This window comes from Pristiophorus japonicus, chromosome 9 (genome assembly GCF_044704955.1).
Source record: "Pristiophorus japonicus isolate sPriJap1 chromosome 9, sPriJap1.hap1, whole genome shotgun sequence".
Lineage (NCBI taxonomy): Eukaryota > Metazoa > Chordata > Chondrichthyes > Pristiophoridae > Pristiophorus > Pristiophorus japonicus.
Window position 1 is genome coordinate 103742285 of NC_091985.1, and position 19455 is coordinate 103761739.

The 19455-nt window shown below is 43.3% G+C and overlaps 1 protein-coding gene across 1 annotated transcript in view; it reads right to left on the reverse strand.

The window, feature by feature from the left end:
- Nucleotides 1–19455, reverse strand: part of sft2d1 (SFT2 domain containing 1) — a 143113-nt gene that overhangs the window by 62065 nt on the left and 61593 nt on the right. Inside the window, exon 3 of the mRNA XM_070889664.1 lies at nt 11241–11323. Within this exon, the coding sequence (XP_070745765.1) occupies nt 11241–11323 (83 nt within the window). The remainder of the gene's footprint in view (nt 1–11240; nt 11324–19455) is intronic.

Here is a 19455-nt window from a genome sequence, read left to right on the forward strand (position 1 = left end):
TAAGATGCTCCTTAAAACCTACCTCTTTAACCAAGCTTTTGGTGATCTGCCGTAATTTCTTCTCATGTGGCTCGGTGTTAAATGTTTTTTTTGCCTTATAATACTCCTGTGAAGCACCTTGGGACATTTTGCTATGTTAAAGGCGCAATATAAAATACAAGTGGTTATTGTTGTTGTTTTGGTTTCCTTATCTGAGGAAGGATATACCTGACTTGTCTTCGAGGCGGGACAACGAAGATTCACTCAATTGATTACTGGGATGAGAGGGTTGACCTCGGAGGAGGGGCCTATACTCTCTGGAATTTAGAATAATGAGAGATGATTTTATTGAAACATACAAGATTGAGAGGGGGATTGACAGGATAAATGCCGATATTGTTTCCCCTGGCTGGAGAGTCTAGAACTGGAGTATAGTCTCAGGTTAAGGGGTCGGCCCTTTAAGATGGAGATGAGGAGTAATTTCTTCACTCAGAGGGTTGTGAATCTTTGGAATTCTCTGAGCATCCACAGCACTTTGGAGCAGTCATTGAGTATATTCAAGATGGAGATTGATAGATTTTTGGACTACAGAGGAATCAAGGGATATGGGGATAGAGCAGGAAAGTGGAGTTGAGGTCGAAGATCAGCCATCATCTTATTGAATGACGGAGCAGGTTCAAGGGGCCGTATGGCCCACTCCTGCTCCCAATTCTTATGTTCCATGTCACATTAAAGAAATAACTCCCTAAAAGTATCAGAATGTACAGCATAATGCATAATTCCAAAGCCTTACAGAAATCTTCATTTGTCCTATGTACCTGACAATCGAGATCACTTTGGCTGGCTCTCATTACATTGTGACAGTAAGTTTTATTTTTTTTAAGCCTTAATTAGAAAATTAGCGGTTTAAAAGAAAAAATAAATTATATGCAAAACAGTGAAATCAGCTACTTTGGTAAAGTTATCAAGTCACTTTAGAAAGCAACTCATATTACTAGGGGGATCAAGGGGCATGGCGAGAAAGCAGGAAGGGGGTACTGAAGTTGCATGTTCAGCCATGAACTCAGTGAATGGCGGTGCAGGCTAGAAGGGCTGAATGGCCTACTCCTGCACCTATTTTCTATGTTTCTACGGGCCCAAGTTTCCACACGATAAAAAACGGGCGCCCCTCCGAGCTGGGCGCCCGTTTTTCGCGCCTAAAACGGCGCTGGAAAAAAAACGCGTGATTCTGGAGCGCCCTGCAGCTCCTTGTCTGTTTGGCACGGCGCCCAGGGGGGCGGAGCCTACACTCGCGCCGATTTTGTAAGTGGGAGGGGGCGGGTACCATTTAAATTAGTTTTTTTCCTGCCGGCAACGTTGCGCGTGCGCGTTGAAGCGTTCGCGCAGTGTGAAGGAAACATTGGCACTCGCACATTTTTGTAGTTCTTTGTAGCTGTTTAATTTTTGAAAATTTTTTAATAAAAGCACATTGCCATCAGCACATCAGCACTGAGAAGGCTGCAGGAAGCCTCAAAGTTGAGGCAGCCGTTTCCCTCCCCCTCCCCTCCCGCCGTCGGGAACAAACGGCTTTCTCCTCCTCCCCCCGCGGGAACAAACGGCTTTCTCCTCCTCCCCCCGCGGGAACAAACGGCTTTCTCCTTCCCCCCCCCGCGGGAACGAACGCCTGCAGAATTCTCCCTGGCTGAAGCACTTTCACACAGGTAGGAAGATGGTTTATTTAATCTTTTCTTTGCTTATAAATGTTTATTCAGGTTGGATTTATTTGTATAATATTTGTATAAGTATAAATAAGGATTTATTGCAGAATTTAATGACTTCCCTGCCCCCCCCTCCTCATTCTGGACGCCTAAATTTGTAACCTGCGCCTGATTTTTTAATGTGTAGACAAGGTTTTTTCAGTACTACAAAAATCTTCACTTGCTCCATTCTAAGTTAGTTTGGAGTACGTTTTCACTGTGGAAACTTTGAAATCAGGCGTCAGTGACTGGACACGCCCCCTTTTGAAGAAAAAATTCTGTTCCAAAGTGGAACTGTTCTACTTGACTAGAACTGCAGAAAACAAAATGTGGAGAATTGCGATTTCTAAGATCGTCCGTTCTCCATCAGTTGCTCCTAAAAATCAGGCGCAAATCATGTGGAAACTTGGGCCCTATATTTCTACTTCCTGGTAGCATGTCCTCAGAAAGAAGGAAAGTGATGGTCACTGCCAGCTTGCATACTGGCCTTTAGTCTACAACTAAAAACTTCTTTTTAGAAACAGACTCGCCTCACTCGCAGTATTCTACCTTACAAGACATTAAGTCTTTCTGAAAGTTCTAAGCCTTTAAATAATTCACAAGGATATGTTTCAATCCAATTCATTTTTCCTTCCAAAACCCTTAACAAATTTCCAAAAATTCTCGCTCTGCCTCAAAATGAATGGCCATTCCTGTAACACTGGAAGAGAAAACGCCCCTCTAAACAATGTCACTTTTTCATTCTATATATCCTTATTTTTCGGTACAACAAACATGCTTCCCCACTTCCTTTTTCTCCAAGCACATTTGACAATCCTCACAGGATTACAAGAACAAAAAAATTGCAAATGCTGGAAATCTGAGATAAGGTGCTGAGAATTCACAGCAGCTCTGTCAGCATCTGAAAGAGAGAGACAGGTTAATGTTTCAGGTGTGAGAGCACTGTCTTTACCATCCATTTGGTACATACCAGAATGACAGGATGCTGGTGATGTTAAGTGCACCAAAGATATTTTTCTATAGACCACTAAAGTTCACCTTGTTTAGACCTCACCTTTTGTTTCTTTAAAAGTTTATCTCCTTCCTGCAGGTATATCGGGAGGGTTTTGTGGGGTGGGGGGGAGGAAGAGGGAAGGGAAGGGTCCCCTTTAAGATGACTTTGCGTGTAGAAGATGTCACAGTGTGCTCATTAACAAACTGGGAAATATTCGTATGTACTGCTTTGGGTTTATGCATTGTGCAGCTGAATGTAGTTAGTGACAGCTGCCATGGAAAGAAAGTAGGTGATCAAGTAGGAGAAAGTCAACAGAAGAATGATGATGGGCAGAGAGAAAGTCATATTGCTGGAGAGCAAGTCAAAGGCTATGAAGAGAACAATTCAGACATCAGAATAAAAAAAAAGGTAGGGTTGGCAATAAGAGCGAAGGCACATAGGGACAGGAGGACTCCCCTCTTGCTAATATAAATAAAGCAAATGGTAATAAATTTGGCAGTAACATTACTGTGATTAAAACAAGCTCAAATAAATATCAGCAAGTATTCTTTATAATGCAAGTTTAAGTGATTACAGTGCCTAGAGTCACTGGTACCCCAACACAACTTCTCAGTACTACTTGTGTGGCTTTTTTCTTGTAGTTGCAAAGGGAAGTTTGGTCAGTATAAAGACATGTGTGGACTCCCATGTCAGATTTCCAGCATCCTCAAACACACCTGCTGCCACATCTGTTACTGCACTCTGAAGTCACTTCCTCTGAACTTGCTTTATCTGCTCCTTCTGGAGTATTCCCTGGGAATCCCCTGGGAGGACAGACACACCAACGCCAGTGTTCTCGATCAGGCCAACATCCCCAGCATTGAAGGACTGACTACACGTGACCAGCTCCATTGGACGGGCCACATTGTTCGCATGTCCGACACGAGACTCCCAAAGCAAGTGCTCTACTCGGAACTCCTACACGGCAAGCGAGCCCCAGGTGGGTAGAGGAAACGTTTCAAGGACACCATCAAAGCCTCCTTGATAACGTGCATCAACCCCACCGACACCTGGGAGTCCCTGGCCAAAGACCGTCCGAGGTGAAGGAAGAGCATCCGGGAGGGCGCTGAGCACCTCAAGTCTCATCGCCGAGAGCATGCAGCGGAAGGAGCGTGCGGCAAACCAGACTCCACACCCACCCTTTCTTTCAACGACTGTCTGTCCCATCTGTGACAGAGACTGTAATTCCCGTATTGAACTGTTCAGTCACCTGAGAACTCATTTTTGGAGAGGAAGAGAGTCTTCCTTGATTTCGAGGGACTGCCTGTGATGATGATGGAGTATTAACTTTTAACTAAAAATAAACTCACTGTATATTTCACCCCCACATGCAGACTTTTTATTTCTTTTATACTCATTTCACTATTAAAGTTTAGCATGCTGCCAGTGGAAACAGTGAGCAATTCATGTTTTGGGCAAGAAAAACTGCAAGAAGAGGTAAATTGGTTACAGGAGGGCTGCAGCAGCTGTGGCTAAACCATGTTTGCATTTGTTTTTGGAAAGAACTTGCATTTATATAGTGCCTTTCAGAACTCCAGGACATCCCAACACAATTAAGTACTTTTGAAGTGTAGTCGCTGCTGTATGTAGGAAAGGCGGTTGCCAATTCGCAGAAACAAGAATGAGATAAATGACCAGATCTGTTTTAGGAGTTGGCTGAAGGATAAATGTTGGCCAGGACATTGAAAGAGCAGCCCTGTTGTTCTTCGAATAGTGCCGCAGGATCTTTTACGTCCACTTGAGAGAGCTGATGGGGCCACATCTCATTTGAAGGACAGCATCTCTGCAATGCAGTACTGAGATGGCCCTCAACCGTACCTGTTCCATTTCCCGTACTTCTGCTCTTACCCCTTTCCCTACATCCCAGAACCACAATAGGGTTCCCCTTATCCTCACTTTTCACGCCACCAGCCTCCACATTCAACGGATCATCCTCCGCCAGCATGAGACTCCCACCAAACGCACTTTCCCCTTCCCTTTCAGCATTCCGAAGGGATTGCTCCCTCCGCAACACCCTGGTCCACTCCACAATAACGCCAACACCCCCTCCCCTTCCCACGGCACCTTCCCGTGCAAGCACCTGCCCTTTTACCTCCTCTCTTTTACACCGTCCATGGCCCCAAACACTCCTTCCAGGTGAAACAGTGATTTACTTGAATTTCTTATAATTTAGTTTACTGTATTTGCTGCTCACTACACGGTATCCTCCACCTTGGGGAGACCAAGCGCAGATTGGGTGACCACTTTGCAGAACACCTCAGTTCAGTCCGCAAGCATGACCCCGAGCTTCCAGTCGGCTGTCACTTTAATTTTTCACTCCACTCCCACTCTGACCTCTTAAACTGTTACAATGAAGCTCAACATAAGTTTGAGGAACAGCACCTCATCTTTCGATTAGGCACTTTACAGCCTTCTGAACGCAAAATAGACTTCAACAATTTCAGACCACAACCTGTGTCCCTATTTTTTCAGATGGTAGATGATGATTCTGCTTTTCCCTCTTCTACACCCATCTTTTGTTTCTTTACTTGTCCCATTACAATTTCCTTTTGCTTTGTACAATCATACCTTTTGTCATTTAATCTCTCCTGCCTTCCATCCCATCACAGAACTTCCCTTTTGTTCTTTCCTTCACTCCCCCTTTCCCTGCCTCTGCACTTGCTTGTTACATCTCTAACTTTTTTCGTTCTGACAAAAGGTAATCGACCTGACACATTAACTGTTTCTCTCTCCATAGATGCTGCCTGAACCGCTGAGTATATCCAGCATATTCTGTTTTTACTGCACCGCAGTGCCAGCCTAGATTTATGTTCTCAAGTTTCTGGAGTGGAAAAGCTGACCTACAGTAGAAACAGGGTGATTTATTGAACCTGCAGGTGGCTAAGTCAAATGGATTATGCCTCGAACAGATGGAAACTTTTTCATGAGAAAGAAGGAGAAGCAGACATGATCAGTAGTTGAAACAGCTCTCTCGGCAACCACAACAGGAACTCTGTGAATGCATCAAGCTGGTAATGGGTTGTAGCTTATTTGTGTCGATGATCAAGTTCCATTGCCATCTAAAGTCAGAGAACTGGAATTACTGCTTCAGATACTATTTGTACAATGTGTCTAAAGTACTTTGGTCACTCAATCAGTATTTAGCCAGCTGAGGGGTCTAATGGGCTGAGGGTGATGAGTTAATTTTGATCTACTTATATTTTAGTGATGTAAAAATAAGCAATTATAGAATGAAACTATCAAGATAAGTTTAACCTTATAAAATAGCATTATTTGCACCCTGCTCAAATTTTGGTCCATTTTAAACATAAGAACATAAGCAATAGCAGGAGTAGGCCATACGATCCCTTGAGCCTGCTCTGCCATTTAATACGATCATGGCTGATTTGATCATGGACTCGGGTCCACTTCCTTGCCCGCTGCCCATAACCCTTTATTCCCTTATGGGTTAAGAAACTGTCCATCTCTGTTTTAAATTTCTCAGTCTTAAAGCTTCCAAGACTCTCTGAGGCAGAGAATTCCACAGATTTACAACCCTCCGAAAGAAATTCCTCCTCATCTCAGTTTTAAATGGGCGGTCCCTTATTCTAAGATTGTGCCCCCTAGTTCTAGTCTCCCCTATCAGTGGAAACATCCTCTCTGCATCCACCTTGTCAAGCCCCCTCATAATCTTACACGTTTGGATAAGATCACCTCTCATTCTTCTGAATTCCAATGAGTAGAGGCCCAACCTACTAAACCTTTCTTCATAAGTCAACCCCCTCATCTCCGAAGTCAACCTTGTGAACCTTCTCTGAACTGCCTCCAAAGTATATCCTTTTTAAAATATGGAAACCAAAACTGCACGCAGTATTCCAGGTGTGGCCTCACCAATAGCCTGTATAACTGTAGCAAGACTTCCCTGCTTTAATACTCCATCCCCTTTGCAATAAAGGCCAAGATTCCATTCGCCTTCCTGATCACTTGCATACTAACCTTGTTTCATGAACCAGGACCCCCAGGTCCCGCTGTACTGCAGCACTTTGCAATTTTTCTCCATTTAAATAAGAACTTGCTCTTTGATTTTTTTCTGCCAAAGTGCATGACCTCACACTTTCCAACATTATACTCCATCTGCCAAATTTTTGCCCACTCACTTAGCCTGTCTATGTCCTTTGCAGATTTTTTTGTGTCCTCCTCACACATTGCTTTTCCTCCCATCTTTGTATCGTCAGCAAACTTGGCTACGTTACACTCAGTCCCTTCTTCCAAGTCGTTAATATAGATTGTAACTAGTTGGGGTCCCAGCACTGATCCCTGCTAGTTACTGATTGCCAACCAGAGAATGAACCATTTATCCTGACTCTGTTTTCTGTTAGCCAATCCTCTATCCATGTTAATATATTACCCCCAAACCTGTGAACCTTTATCTTGTGCAGCAATCTTTTATATGGCACCGTGTCAAATGCCTTCTGGAAGTCCAAACACACTACATCCACTGGTTCCCCTTTATCCACCCTGTTCATGACATCCTCAAAAGAATTCCAGCAAATTTGTCAAACATAACTTCCCCTTCATAATTCCATGCTGACTCTGCCTGACTGAATTATGCTTTTCCAAATGTCCTGCTACTGCATCTTTAATAAAGGACTCCAACATTTTTCCAACCACAGATGTTAGGCTAACTGGTCTATAGTTTCCTGCTTTTTGCCTGCCTCCTTTTTTTTTTAAAAAAAGAGGGCGTTACATTTGCAATTTTCCAATCTGCTGGGACCAGGGAATTTTGGTAAATTACAAGCAATGCAACCACTATCCCTGCCGCTACTTCTCTTAAGACCCTAGGATGCAAGCCACCAGGTCCAGGGAATTTATCCGCCTTTAGTCCCATTATCTTACTGAGTACCACCAATTAGTGACTGTGATTGTGTTAAGTTCCTCCCCCCCTCCTATAACCTCTTGACTATCCACTGTTAGGATACCATAAGGACTGATACAAAATATTTGTTCAGAGTTTCTGCCATCTCCAGGTTCCCCACCACTAATTCCCCGGTCTCGTCCTCAAAGGGACCAACATTTACTTTAGCCACTCTTTTCCTTTTTATATACACTTGTATAAACTCTTGCTATCTGTTTTTATATTTCGTGCTAGTTTACTTTCATAGGGCCCAAGTTTCCACATGATTTGCGCCTGATTTTTAGAAGCAACTGGTGGAGAACGGACTATCTTAGAAATTGCAATTCTCCACATTTTTTTTCTACAGTTCTAGTCAGTTAGAACAGTTCTACTTTGGAACAGAATTTTTTTCTTCAAAAGGGGGCGTGTCCGGCCACTGACGCCTGATTTCAAAGTTTCCACAGTGAAAACGTACTCCAAACTAAGTTAGAATGGAGCAAGTGAAGATTTTTGTAGAACTGAAAAAACCTGTTCTACACATTAAAAAATCAGGCGTCCAGAACGAGGTGGGGGAGGGGGGGGAAGGAAGTCATTAAATTCTACAATAAATCCTTATTTATACTTCTACAAATATTATACAAATAAATCCAACCTGAATAAAAATTTATAAGCAAAGAAAAGATTAAATAAACCATCTTCCTACCTGTGTGAAAGTGCTTCAGGCACAGAGAATGCAGCAGTCAGCCTGAGGCACCCGTTCTTCCCGCGGGGGGGGGGGGGGGGTAGGAGGCGCCCATTCTTTCCCGCGGGGGGCGGGGAGGAGGCGCCCGTTCTTCCCACGGGGGGGGGGGAGAGAGACAGTGAGAAGCCTCAGTGCTTTTATTAAAAAAAAATGTTCAAAAATTAAACAGCTACAAAGAACTACAAAAATGGCCGAGTGCCAATGTTTTTTTCACACTGCGCGTACGCGAACGCTCCAACGCACACGCACAGCGTTGCCGGCAGGAAAAAAAACTAATTTAAATAGTACCCGCCCCCTCCCACTTACAAAATTGGCGCGAGTGTAGGCTCCGCGCCAGGCAGACAAGTAGCTGCAGAACGCTCCAGAATCGCGTTTTTTTTTAGGCGCCGTTTTAGGCGCGAAAAACGGGCGCCCAGCTCGGAGGGGCTCCCGTTTTTTATCGTGTGGAAACTTGGGCCCATTGGGCTTAATTTTCCCCAAGCCCGTTTTCTGGCATATTGCCAGAGTTTCGGCAGGTTTTCTAGGCCAGGAATACGCCATAAATATTTTTCCAAAGTTTCTCCAATCTATAAGTCGAATTTGGAGCCGCGCAGCGCGTCCCGTCGTCTCGGGGGGTGGAGCCTGCTGTCTGCGACAAAAAGCGAAGTCGCACCTTCTGCGCACGCGCGGAAAAAAAAGCATACGTTTTTGACGTCGTTCCAATGGACGTGCATGCTCAGTACAGCTCAGATTTGGCAACCTGCCGTCTCTCCCTCCCTGGGCACCAAACCTTCTGATCGGCTATCACTCCCTCCTCTCCTCTCTTCCCTTCCCCCACACCTTGTTTTGTAGCCGAACCCCCAATCCCTAGCCCGTCCCGAGCCCCTTGCCTGTGCTGGTCCAGCTCCAGCTCCCCCAACCTCCCGTGCCTTACTGGTCCCAGTCTCCCACCCCTAGCCCAGGCTGAAGGGCTTGTCGATCCACTCCCCCGCCCGCCCCTGGCCCAGAGTGCCTTCCGGTCCTGCTCTCTGCTCCTAGCCCAGGCCGAAGGGCTTACCGGTCCGATCCCTGCCCCTATCCCAGGCCGAATGGCCTCCTCCCTCCCAGTCCCCGCACCTAACCACACCCCGAAAGGCTCCCCCAGCCCCTCTCTTACCTTTCCTGCTGCTACTGTCCGGGCATCTGCTGCACTTACCTGTGCCAATTTCTTTAACTCTCCGGAAGATTGTTTTTGTTGCAGAGGCTACATATGCTGGCCTAAGCAGAACTGGAGCAACTCTCAGCTGGCCAAACTTGCCTAAATGGCCAGAGCTGGCACAGGTGGCAGGTTATGCCCCCTTTGGCTGAAAAAAAAACTTACCGAAAAAAAATCGTAACTGAATTATGCTGGTGCAAATTGATTGGGGAAAACTGGATTTAAAAAAAAACTTAGGCCAAAAAAAGCAGCCTGCTCCAAAAAAATGGCACAAATCACTGGGGAAAATTGAGCCCATAGTCTACCTTCCCTTTCTTAATCATTTTTTTGAGTCATTCTTTGCTGACTTTTAAAAGCTTCCCAATCTTCTGTCCTCCTACTAGTTTTGACCACTATGTATGCCCTTGTTTTTAAATTGGATACCGCCCTTGATTTCTTTAGTTAGCCACGGATGGCTATCTTTTCTTTTACACTCTTTTCTCCTCACTGGAATATATTTTTCTTGACAGTTGTGAAATATCTCCTTAAATGTACGCCACTGTTCATCAACCGTCCTACACTTTAATCTATTTTCTCAGTCCACTTCAGCCAACTCTGCTCTCATACCTGTCTAGTCTCCTTTATTTAAGCTTTGTATGCTGGTTTGAGATCCAACTTTCTCACCCTCCATCTGAATTTGAAATTTCAAGGGGATCCTTTACTAGGAGATTGTTTATTAATCCTGTCTCATTACACAGGGCCAGATCTAAGATAGCCTGCCCCCTGGTTGGTACCGTTACATACTGCTCAAGGAACCCGTCCCTTATGCACTCTATGAACTCTTCCTCAATATTAGATTTTGATATGAATTTGCTGATGACACCAAACTATGTGGCCAAGTGACAATAGTAAGAGAGATGAACAGCATTCACTGCACTAATTAATTAGGAGGGCTAAGGAATGATAAATAATGTGGATATAGATAGATTTTTGAATGATAAGGGAGTCGAGCATTATGGGGAGCGGGCAGGGAAGTGGAGTTGAGGCCAAGATCAGATCAGTCATGATCTTATTGAATGGCGGAGCAGGCTCAAGGGGCCAAATGGCCTACTCCTGCTCCTATTTCTTATGTTATGTTCTCAAGTAGATTTGGCATAAGCACAAAACACATGCATGCAATAAAGAGGTGACCATTAACAAAAGCAGAAAAGGAAAAGGAAGGGTGTGGCAAGTGATCAATCACGAGATGTTTCCCATCAATGTGAGGCACTTGCCAATAAACCCAATCACATATTAGGTAGATCTGAAAGCTAATGGAAATAGTCTGGAAAGTTATTTTCATTATCCTTTATACATCTTGGATGAGGCCTCAGCACAGCACTCATCATAACTTACTGCTGCAGTATTTAGCACAAAATACTAATATTTTAGTGAACACAGAATTGCATGTGCGATAAAAAGCTACTTTGATAGGTTAAAAGGCACAAAAATTCTAGTCAATTGTGACTTTCGACAAACATTTTCAAAGTAAGTGATTTTTATCACCAGAACAGTTGCCAAAAATAATTTGGAGATTGAAAGACAATAGAGATTAGTGAAAAGTTGAAGCATTAAGTAAAAGCAGATCCCTTAAGTAGAGAACAAAAAATAAGCTGAACAAGAGCAAGCAAATGTATCCATTACAACTAAAAACAATTGTTGCTGTTAAGCTGGTAAACACTTACCTGGAAAGAGCAGCAATATTTCCTAATGTGTAAAAAACCGCAAATAATTCTATTCCATTGGGAAGCCAGAGCAAAAGTGATCCCTGAAACAGTAACATACAATACAAAAAGAGTAAATGCTACCATTTTTTCATTGATCATTCAAGCTGCAGTTATGCTGACTCTTGCTGTGCATGTGAGCTTCACTTACACTACAGTCACTGCAATGACATTCAATAGTCTTTTGAGTGAAAGGGAAAAGAAAACAAAGAATGACCTACAGATTGGTAGTCTTCGTTCCTTGTCTGCATTTGATCTTTTACATACCTGCGGATTGGTTCATTATCCAACAAGGGAAACCACCAAGCCACCGGGCCAGATTTGGCTGAAAAAATAATGATGTCTGTTTGACACAGACTGCTATTAATGTGCAAATTGGCCAGCAACTTGTGAGAAAGAGATATCCCATGAATTGCAAATTGCCACAAGTTGTTACAGATTTGCGTTGCTCTGCTTTTAGCTTTGCGAAAAAAGGCATCTCATGCTTAACCTCCCAGTGATTTTCATGACGTTGCTGCATCTGCACATTAATTGCCCAGTAAACTTGTCACAGAAAGTTAAGTCTAGTAATTAACAGGATAAGTACTCCAAACATGATAATTGCTAATGACTGCCAATCAACCTTCCTTGGCCAGAAAGTAAACGATTCGAACTGTGGAGTCTCATTTCTTCAGATTGTGAACTGTTAACAGATTTTAAAAATGTGAAATGTTTACATTTAAAAACATTACCTTTCTGTCTCTTTTTTTCCCCCCCTCTCGCTCAATCCAATCTTTCTTTCCCTCTTTATACCAGATTTGACAGGTTTAGAAAGAATCTTAAGGGCAATTAGGGGTGAGCAATAAATGCTGGCCTTGCCAGTGATGCCCACATCCCAGGAACAAATATAGAAAAAACACGATTTCACCCATTCTATATTCACCCTCCTTTGCCGTCTTTCCTCTGCTTACTTCTCAATCCTTAAATCTAATTTGTTTAGGTGATACACTGTTTGTCCTGTTGTTAATCAAGGTCCAGGTGTCCTATTGCCATCAATGCGCCATTATCAGCTCGTACTTCCAGCAACTGATGTTTAAATGTTTAAAACCATAACATGCACAAACAAGTTTAACTAATGGGGCATGTACAATAGGATATTAAGGATAGCTTCAAGAACGAATGCAGCATTTTCATTTTCTTTATGCAATGTCCCGAAACAAAATTTGTAAAATTTGAGACAAAGTTTAAATGCGCACTAGATTTTTTGTGAACATTAAAAATCATCCATTGATGGGATTATGTCGTCTACATAATTCATTGTTGCTTCATTAAGAAAAGACAGACTGGCATTTATATAGCACCTTTAACGACCACTGGATGTCTCAATGTGCTTTTCAGCCAATTAAGTAGTTTTGGAGTTTAGTGTAGTCACTGTTGTAATGTGGGAAATGCGGCTGCCAATTTGCACACAGCAATCTTCCACAAACAGCAATGTGATAACAAAAACAGATTATCTGATCATTATGTTGATTGAGGGATAAATATTGGCCAGGATACCGGGGATAACTCCCCTGCTCTTCTTTGAAATAATGCAATGAGATCAATTATTTTGGCATCAAATTCTCAGTTTGCTGTGTTATTTATGTTATTTGTTTAGCTTGCTGTCAAGTTGAAATGAAGATGACACCAAATACTCATATTGCAGGATATAAATTAAAACAACTGAGCTGACAGATGAATGAGGAATACATAATATTTTAAATTTTACATATTCATGATATCAGGTTATGCAAATTAAAATGTTAAAGGAGCTTGTAAAAGGAGAGGTTTTTTTTTACTTGATCAAAATTAAATGCAACACAAAGCCATATACAAGGTTAGTCTATTCACAGAATCATAGAAAAATTACAACACAGATGGCGGCCATTCGGCCCAACATCTTGTCCGTGCCGGTCGAAAAGGAGCTACCCAGCCTGATCCCACCTTCCAGCACTAGGTCCATAGCCCTGTAGATTACGGCTTTTTTAAGTGCACATCCAAATACTTTTTAAGTGTGATGAGGGTTTCTGCCTCTACCACCCTTTCAGGCAGTGAGTTCCAGACTCTCACCACCCTCTGGGTAAAGAAATGTTTCCTCATCTCCTCTTTAATCCTTCCCCTTCGTGGGGGAAATCTAGAACTAGGGGTAATAATTTCAGAAGAAGGGGTCGTTCACTTTGAACTGAGATGAGGAATTTCTTCTTAGAGGGTCGTAAATTTGTGGAATTCTTTGCCCCCAGAGAGCTGTGGAGGCTGGGTCATTGAATATATTTAAGGTGGAGCGAGATAGATTTTTGAGCGATAAAGGGAGTGAAGGGTTATGGGGAGCTGGCAGGGAAGTGGAGCTGAGCCCAAGATCAGATCAGCAATGATCTTATTAAATGGCGGAGCAGGTGCGAGAGGTCATATGGCCTACTCCTGCTCCTATTTCTTACATTCTTATGAAATTTATGCCCCCTGGTTATTGACCCCTCTGCTAAGGGAAATAGGTCCTTCCTATCCACTCTATCTAGCCTCATAATTTTATACACCTCAATTAAATCTTCCCTCAGCCTCCTGTTCCAAGGAATACAATTCCAGCATCTCCAATCTTTCCTCATAGCTAAAATTTTCCAGTCCTGACAACATCTTTGTAAATTTCCTCTGCACCCTTTCTAATGCAATCATATCCTTCCTATAATGTGGTGACCAGAACTGTGCGCAGTACTCAAGTTGTAGCTTAACTAGTGTTGTGTACAGTTCTAGCATGACTTCCCTGCTCTTGTATTCTATGCCTCGGCTAATAAAGGAAAGCATTCCGTATGCCTTTTTAACTACCTTATCGACCTGTCCTGCTACCTGTGTATGCATTGCACAACATAGGCAGTGTTACAGTAATATATACTACTGGCTCGCAAAAGTTTTTCAGACTGTGCCCAATTAGCAAAATCAGTTTCTCTCATCCAGTTAGCTAACTATACTGGTGCCCATAAGGTCAAGTAAAATTTACTGAAAAGATTGCAGTCCAAATATTTGAAGGAACACAGCCCTTATGGTAAGCATTGCTGAGGACGACACCACCATTTCTATGCAGTTCAAAACATTGTGGTCACAGCAATACCCAATTCCTTTGTCTACCATATACAGACAATCCTTGATGGAATGTCACTGTCCAAGTGACATTTTAGTCCTGGGCTGGGTCTAACTGGGGTGTGTTCTCAGACAAATCTTTCGGACTGATTTTTAAAAAAATATTTATTTGGTAGCAGTTTTCTTGTTTTTCTTATTGTTGATTTCCAACTTGCTAGCAGACACCATTCTCTCCTTGAACATGTGCAAGCATTGGCACTGCTGGGTTAAACCCTGTGACTGACAGTTGCATTATCCATCCAGAGTCAAATCATTCATGACAGCATTCCAATTGCACGCATACGGCAAGAAACACCAGAATGGCAACAATAGTCCCTCTATTTATAAAAGGAAAAATTTGCATTTATATAGCGCCTTTCATGACCACCGGACGTCTCAAAGTGCTTTACAGCCAATGAAGTACTTTGTGGAGTGTAGTCATTGTTGTAAATGTGGGAAACGCGGCAGCCAATTTGCACACAGCAAGCTCCCACAAACAGCAATGCAATAATGACCAGATAATCTGTTTTTATGTTATGTTGATTGAGGGATAAATATTGGCCAGGACACCGGGGAGAACTCCTCTGCTCTTTTTCAAAATAGTGGCATAGGATCTTTTACGCTCCTGAGACTAGATGGGGCCTTGGTTATGCATACCACTGCGGCAGAGCATTGCAGTTGCACTGATAAGGACAAACTCAATTGTATTTCAAGAATCATGTTGCTTGAGTCATACAAATTGACAGGCCTGGTTGTGCTTTTGAAGCAGAAACACTTTCACTTCTTTCACACACCAGCTGAACAGGGCTCACACTGAACAGGTTTAGAACCACCACCTTAAACTACAGGTTAGAAAAAATAAATAAAGATACTATAAATAAAGATACACAATATACCCAGCCAAACTACTGAACAGCAGATGCTTTTGGCCAGTATTGTGTCCATTTCTGGCCACCACACTTTAGAAACGATTAAAAAAGTAAAAATAGGTAAGTGATATTTCACAAGCTGCTGGGTTAGTCAGTTTTTCTCTCTTTTCTTGGGCATTGGTTTAAATTAAGAGCCGGGATTATAAACTAAACGTTCAAAACTTCAAATCTTAGCTAACTGAATACACTGTAGATGGCAGGGCAGGTATTGTATTTCTGCTGTTTCTGTACTGGTACGGGACAATATCATTAGGGGGATAGATAAGGTTCTCTGCAGCCAAGAGCGCGAGTCCTGAAGGCTATGTTGCCTGCCCGGTGCCAGGGTTAAGGACATCTCTAGGTTGGAGGGGAATTTGGAGTGGGAGGGGGAAGATCTAGTTGTCGTGGTCCACGTAGGTACTAACGACATAGGTACAACAAAGAAAGAGGTTCTGCTGAGGGAATATGAGCAGCTAGGAATTAAATTAAAAAGCAGAACCACAAGTGCAATAATCTCTGGATGACGACCCGAGCCACGAGCAAATTTGCATAGGGTAAATAGGATCAGAGAGATGAACGCGTGGCTCAAAATCTTTTGTGGGAGGCATGGGTTTCAATTCATGGGGCACTGGCACCAGTACTGGGATAGGAGCAAGCTGTTCCATCAGGACAGACTTCACTTGAACCAGGCTGGGACCAGTGTCCTGGCGAATCGAATAACTAGGGCTGCAGATAGGGCTTTAAACTAAATAGTGGGCCGGGGGGGGGGGGAAAGGGGGCAAGTGGAGGGATCAGGTGAGTGGAAATTTTAAGAGTCAATGAGAAAGGAGAAGGCAAAAGTGCAGGGTAGCGATAGGGGTAATGATAACCAGAGTGGGGCAAGTCATCATTATCATAGGCAGCTTGGTTTCTGCATGCTCTCGGCGTTGAGACTCGTGGTGCTCAGCGGCCTCTCAGATGCACTCCCTCCACTTAGGGCAGTCTTGGGCTAGGGTCTCCCAGCTGTCTGGGGATGTCGCACTATATCAGGGAGGCTTTGAGGGTGTCCTTGTAGCGTTTCCGCTGCCCACCTTTGGCTCGTTTGCCGTGAAGGAGCTCCGAGTAGAGCACTTGCTTTGGGAGTCTAGTGTCTGGCATGTGGACAATGTGGCCTGACCAGCGGAGCTGATCGAGTGTGGTCAGTGCCTCAATGCTGGGGATGTTAGCCTGAATGAGGACGCTGATGTCGGTGCGCCTGTCCTCCCAGGGGATTTGTAGGATCTTGCAGAGGCATCGCTGGTGATATTTCTTCAGCAACTTGAAGTGTCTCCTGTACATGGTCCATGTCTCTGAGCCATACAGGAGGGCAGGTATTACTACAGCCCTGTAGACCATGAGCTTGGTGGCAGTTTTGAGGGCCTGGTCTTCAAACACTCTTTTCCTCAGGCGGCCGAGTAGGGACAGAGTATATACATAAAAGATCCATATCTGAACGCATGAAGCACTCGTAACAAGATAGATGAGTTGACGGCACAAATAGAAATAAATGGGCATGATCTGATTGCCATTACAGAGACGTGTGTGCAAGGCAACCAAGACTGAACTAAATATTCAGGGGTATTTGCCATTTTGTAACAATAGGCAGAAAGGAAAAGCAAGTGGGGTAGCTCTGTTAATAAAGGATGAGATCAGTGCAGTAGTAAGAAATGATACTGGTTCAGAAGATCAAGATGTAGAATCAATTTGGGTGGAGATAAGAAATAATAAAGGAAAGAAGTCACTGGTGGGCATGGTCTACAGGCCCTCAAACAGTAGCCACTCTGTGGTACAAAGTATAAATCAAGAAATAATGGAGGCTTGCAAGAAAGGTACAGCAATAATCATGGGCGATTTTAATCTTCATATTGATTGGACATATCAAATTGGCAATGGTAACCTTGAGGAAGAGTTCATTGAGTGTACGTGGGATGGTTTCTTGGAACAATACGTTGTGGAACCAACCAGGGAGCAGACTATTTTAGATCTGGTAATGTGTAACAAGTCTGGATTAATTAATGATCTTGTAGTGAAGGATCCTCTTGGGAAGAGTGATCATAACATGGTAGAATTTCAAATTCAATTTGAGGGTGAGAAAGCTAGGTCTCAAACGAGTGTCCTGAACTTAAATAAAGGTAATTATAAAGGTATGAAAGCAGAGTTGGTTAAAGTGGACCGGGAAAATATATTACAGGACAAGATTGTAGAAACGCAGTGGCAAACATTTAACAGATATTTCATAACTCTCAGCAAAGGTATATTCCAGTGAGAAATAAAAATGCCAAGAGAAGGATGAACCATCCTTGGCTAACTAAGGAAGCAAAGGATGGTGTCAAATTGAAAACAAAGGCATACAATGTTGCGAAGGCCAGAGGATTGGGAAATTTTTAGAAACCAGCAAAGGATGATTTAAAAAATGATAAAGGCAGAGAAGATAGCATGAGAGTAAGCTAGCAAGAAATATACAAACCGACAGCAAGAGCTTCTACAGGTATAGAAAAAGGAAGCAAGTAGCTAAAGTAAACATTGGTCCCTTAGAGGATGGGACTGGAGAATTAATAATGGGGAACAGGGAAGTGGCAGAGACTTTGAACAAATATTTTGTATCGGTCTTCACAGTAGAAGACACTAAAACCATCCTAATAATTGATAATCAAGGAACTATTGGGGGGGGGGGGGGGAAAGAGAACTTAAAACAATCACTATCACTAAAGATAAAGTATTAGGAAAACTAATGAGAGTAAAGGTGGACAAGTACCCTCGACCTGATGGCATGCATCCCAGGGTCTTAAAAGAAGTGGCTGCAGAGATAGTGGATGCATTGGTTGTAATCTACCAAAGTACAGTACACTTGCATAGGAGGCAGTTCAGAGAAGGTTCATGAGGTTGATTCCTGAGATGAAAGGGTTGTCATATGAAGAAAGGGTGAGCCTATACTCATTGGAGTTAAGAAAAATGAAAGGTGATCTTATTGAAACATAAGATTCTGAGGGTGCTTGACAGGGCAGATGCAGAGAGGATGTTTCCCCTCATAGGGGAATCTAGAACTAGGAGGCATAGTTTCAGAATAAGGGGTCGCCCATTTAAACAGGAATGAGGAGGAATTTATTTTCAGAGGTTCGAGAATCTTTGGAATTCTCTACCCCAGAGAGCTGTGGAGGCTGGGTCTTTGAATATATTTAAGGTGAAGATAGACATAATTTTGATTGATAAGGGAGTCAAGGGTTATGGGGTGCAGGGGGCAGGGGTGGGGAGAGTGGAGTTGTGGCCAGGATCAGATCAGCCATGATCTTATTACATAGAAACATAGAAAATAGGTGCAGGAGTAGGCCATTCAGCCCTTCTAGCCTGCACCGCCATTCAATGAGTTCATGGCTGAACATGCAACTTCAGTACCCCCTTCCTGCTTTCTCGCCATACCCCTTGATCTAACTTGACTTCATCTAACTCCCTTTTGAATATATTTAGTGAATTGGCCTCAACTACTTTCTGTGGTAGAGAATTCCACAGGTTCACCACTCTCTGGGTGAAGAAGTTTCTCCTCATCTCGGTCCTAAATGGCTTACCCCTTATCCTTAGACTGTGACCCCTGGTTCTGGACTTCCCCAACATTGGGAACATTCTTCCTGCATCTAACCTGTCTAAACCCGTCAGAATTTTAAACGTTTCTATGAGGTCCCCTCTCATTCTTCTGAACTCCAGTGAATACAAGCCCAGTTGATCCAGTCTTTCTTGATAGGTCAGTCCCACCATCCCGGGAATCAGTCTGGTGAATCTTCGCTGCACTCCCTCAATAGCAAGAATGTCCTTCCTCAGGTTAGGAGACCAAAACTGTACACAATACTCCAGGTGTGGCCTCACCAAGGCCCTGTACAACTGTAGCAACACCTCCCTGCCCCTGTACTCAAATCCCCTCGCTATGAAGGCCAACATGCCATTTGCTTTCTTAACCGCCTGCTGTACCTGCATGCCTACCTTCAATGACTAATGTACCATGAATGGCGGAACAGGCTCAAGGGGCCAAATGGCCTACTCCTACTCTTATTTCTTATGTTCTTAAAATGCCCTGAATTCTGGAGAGGTTCCAGCGGACTGGAAAACCACAAATGTAACACCTCTATTTAAGA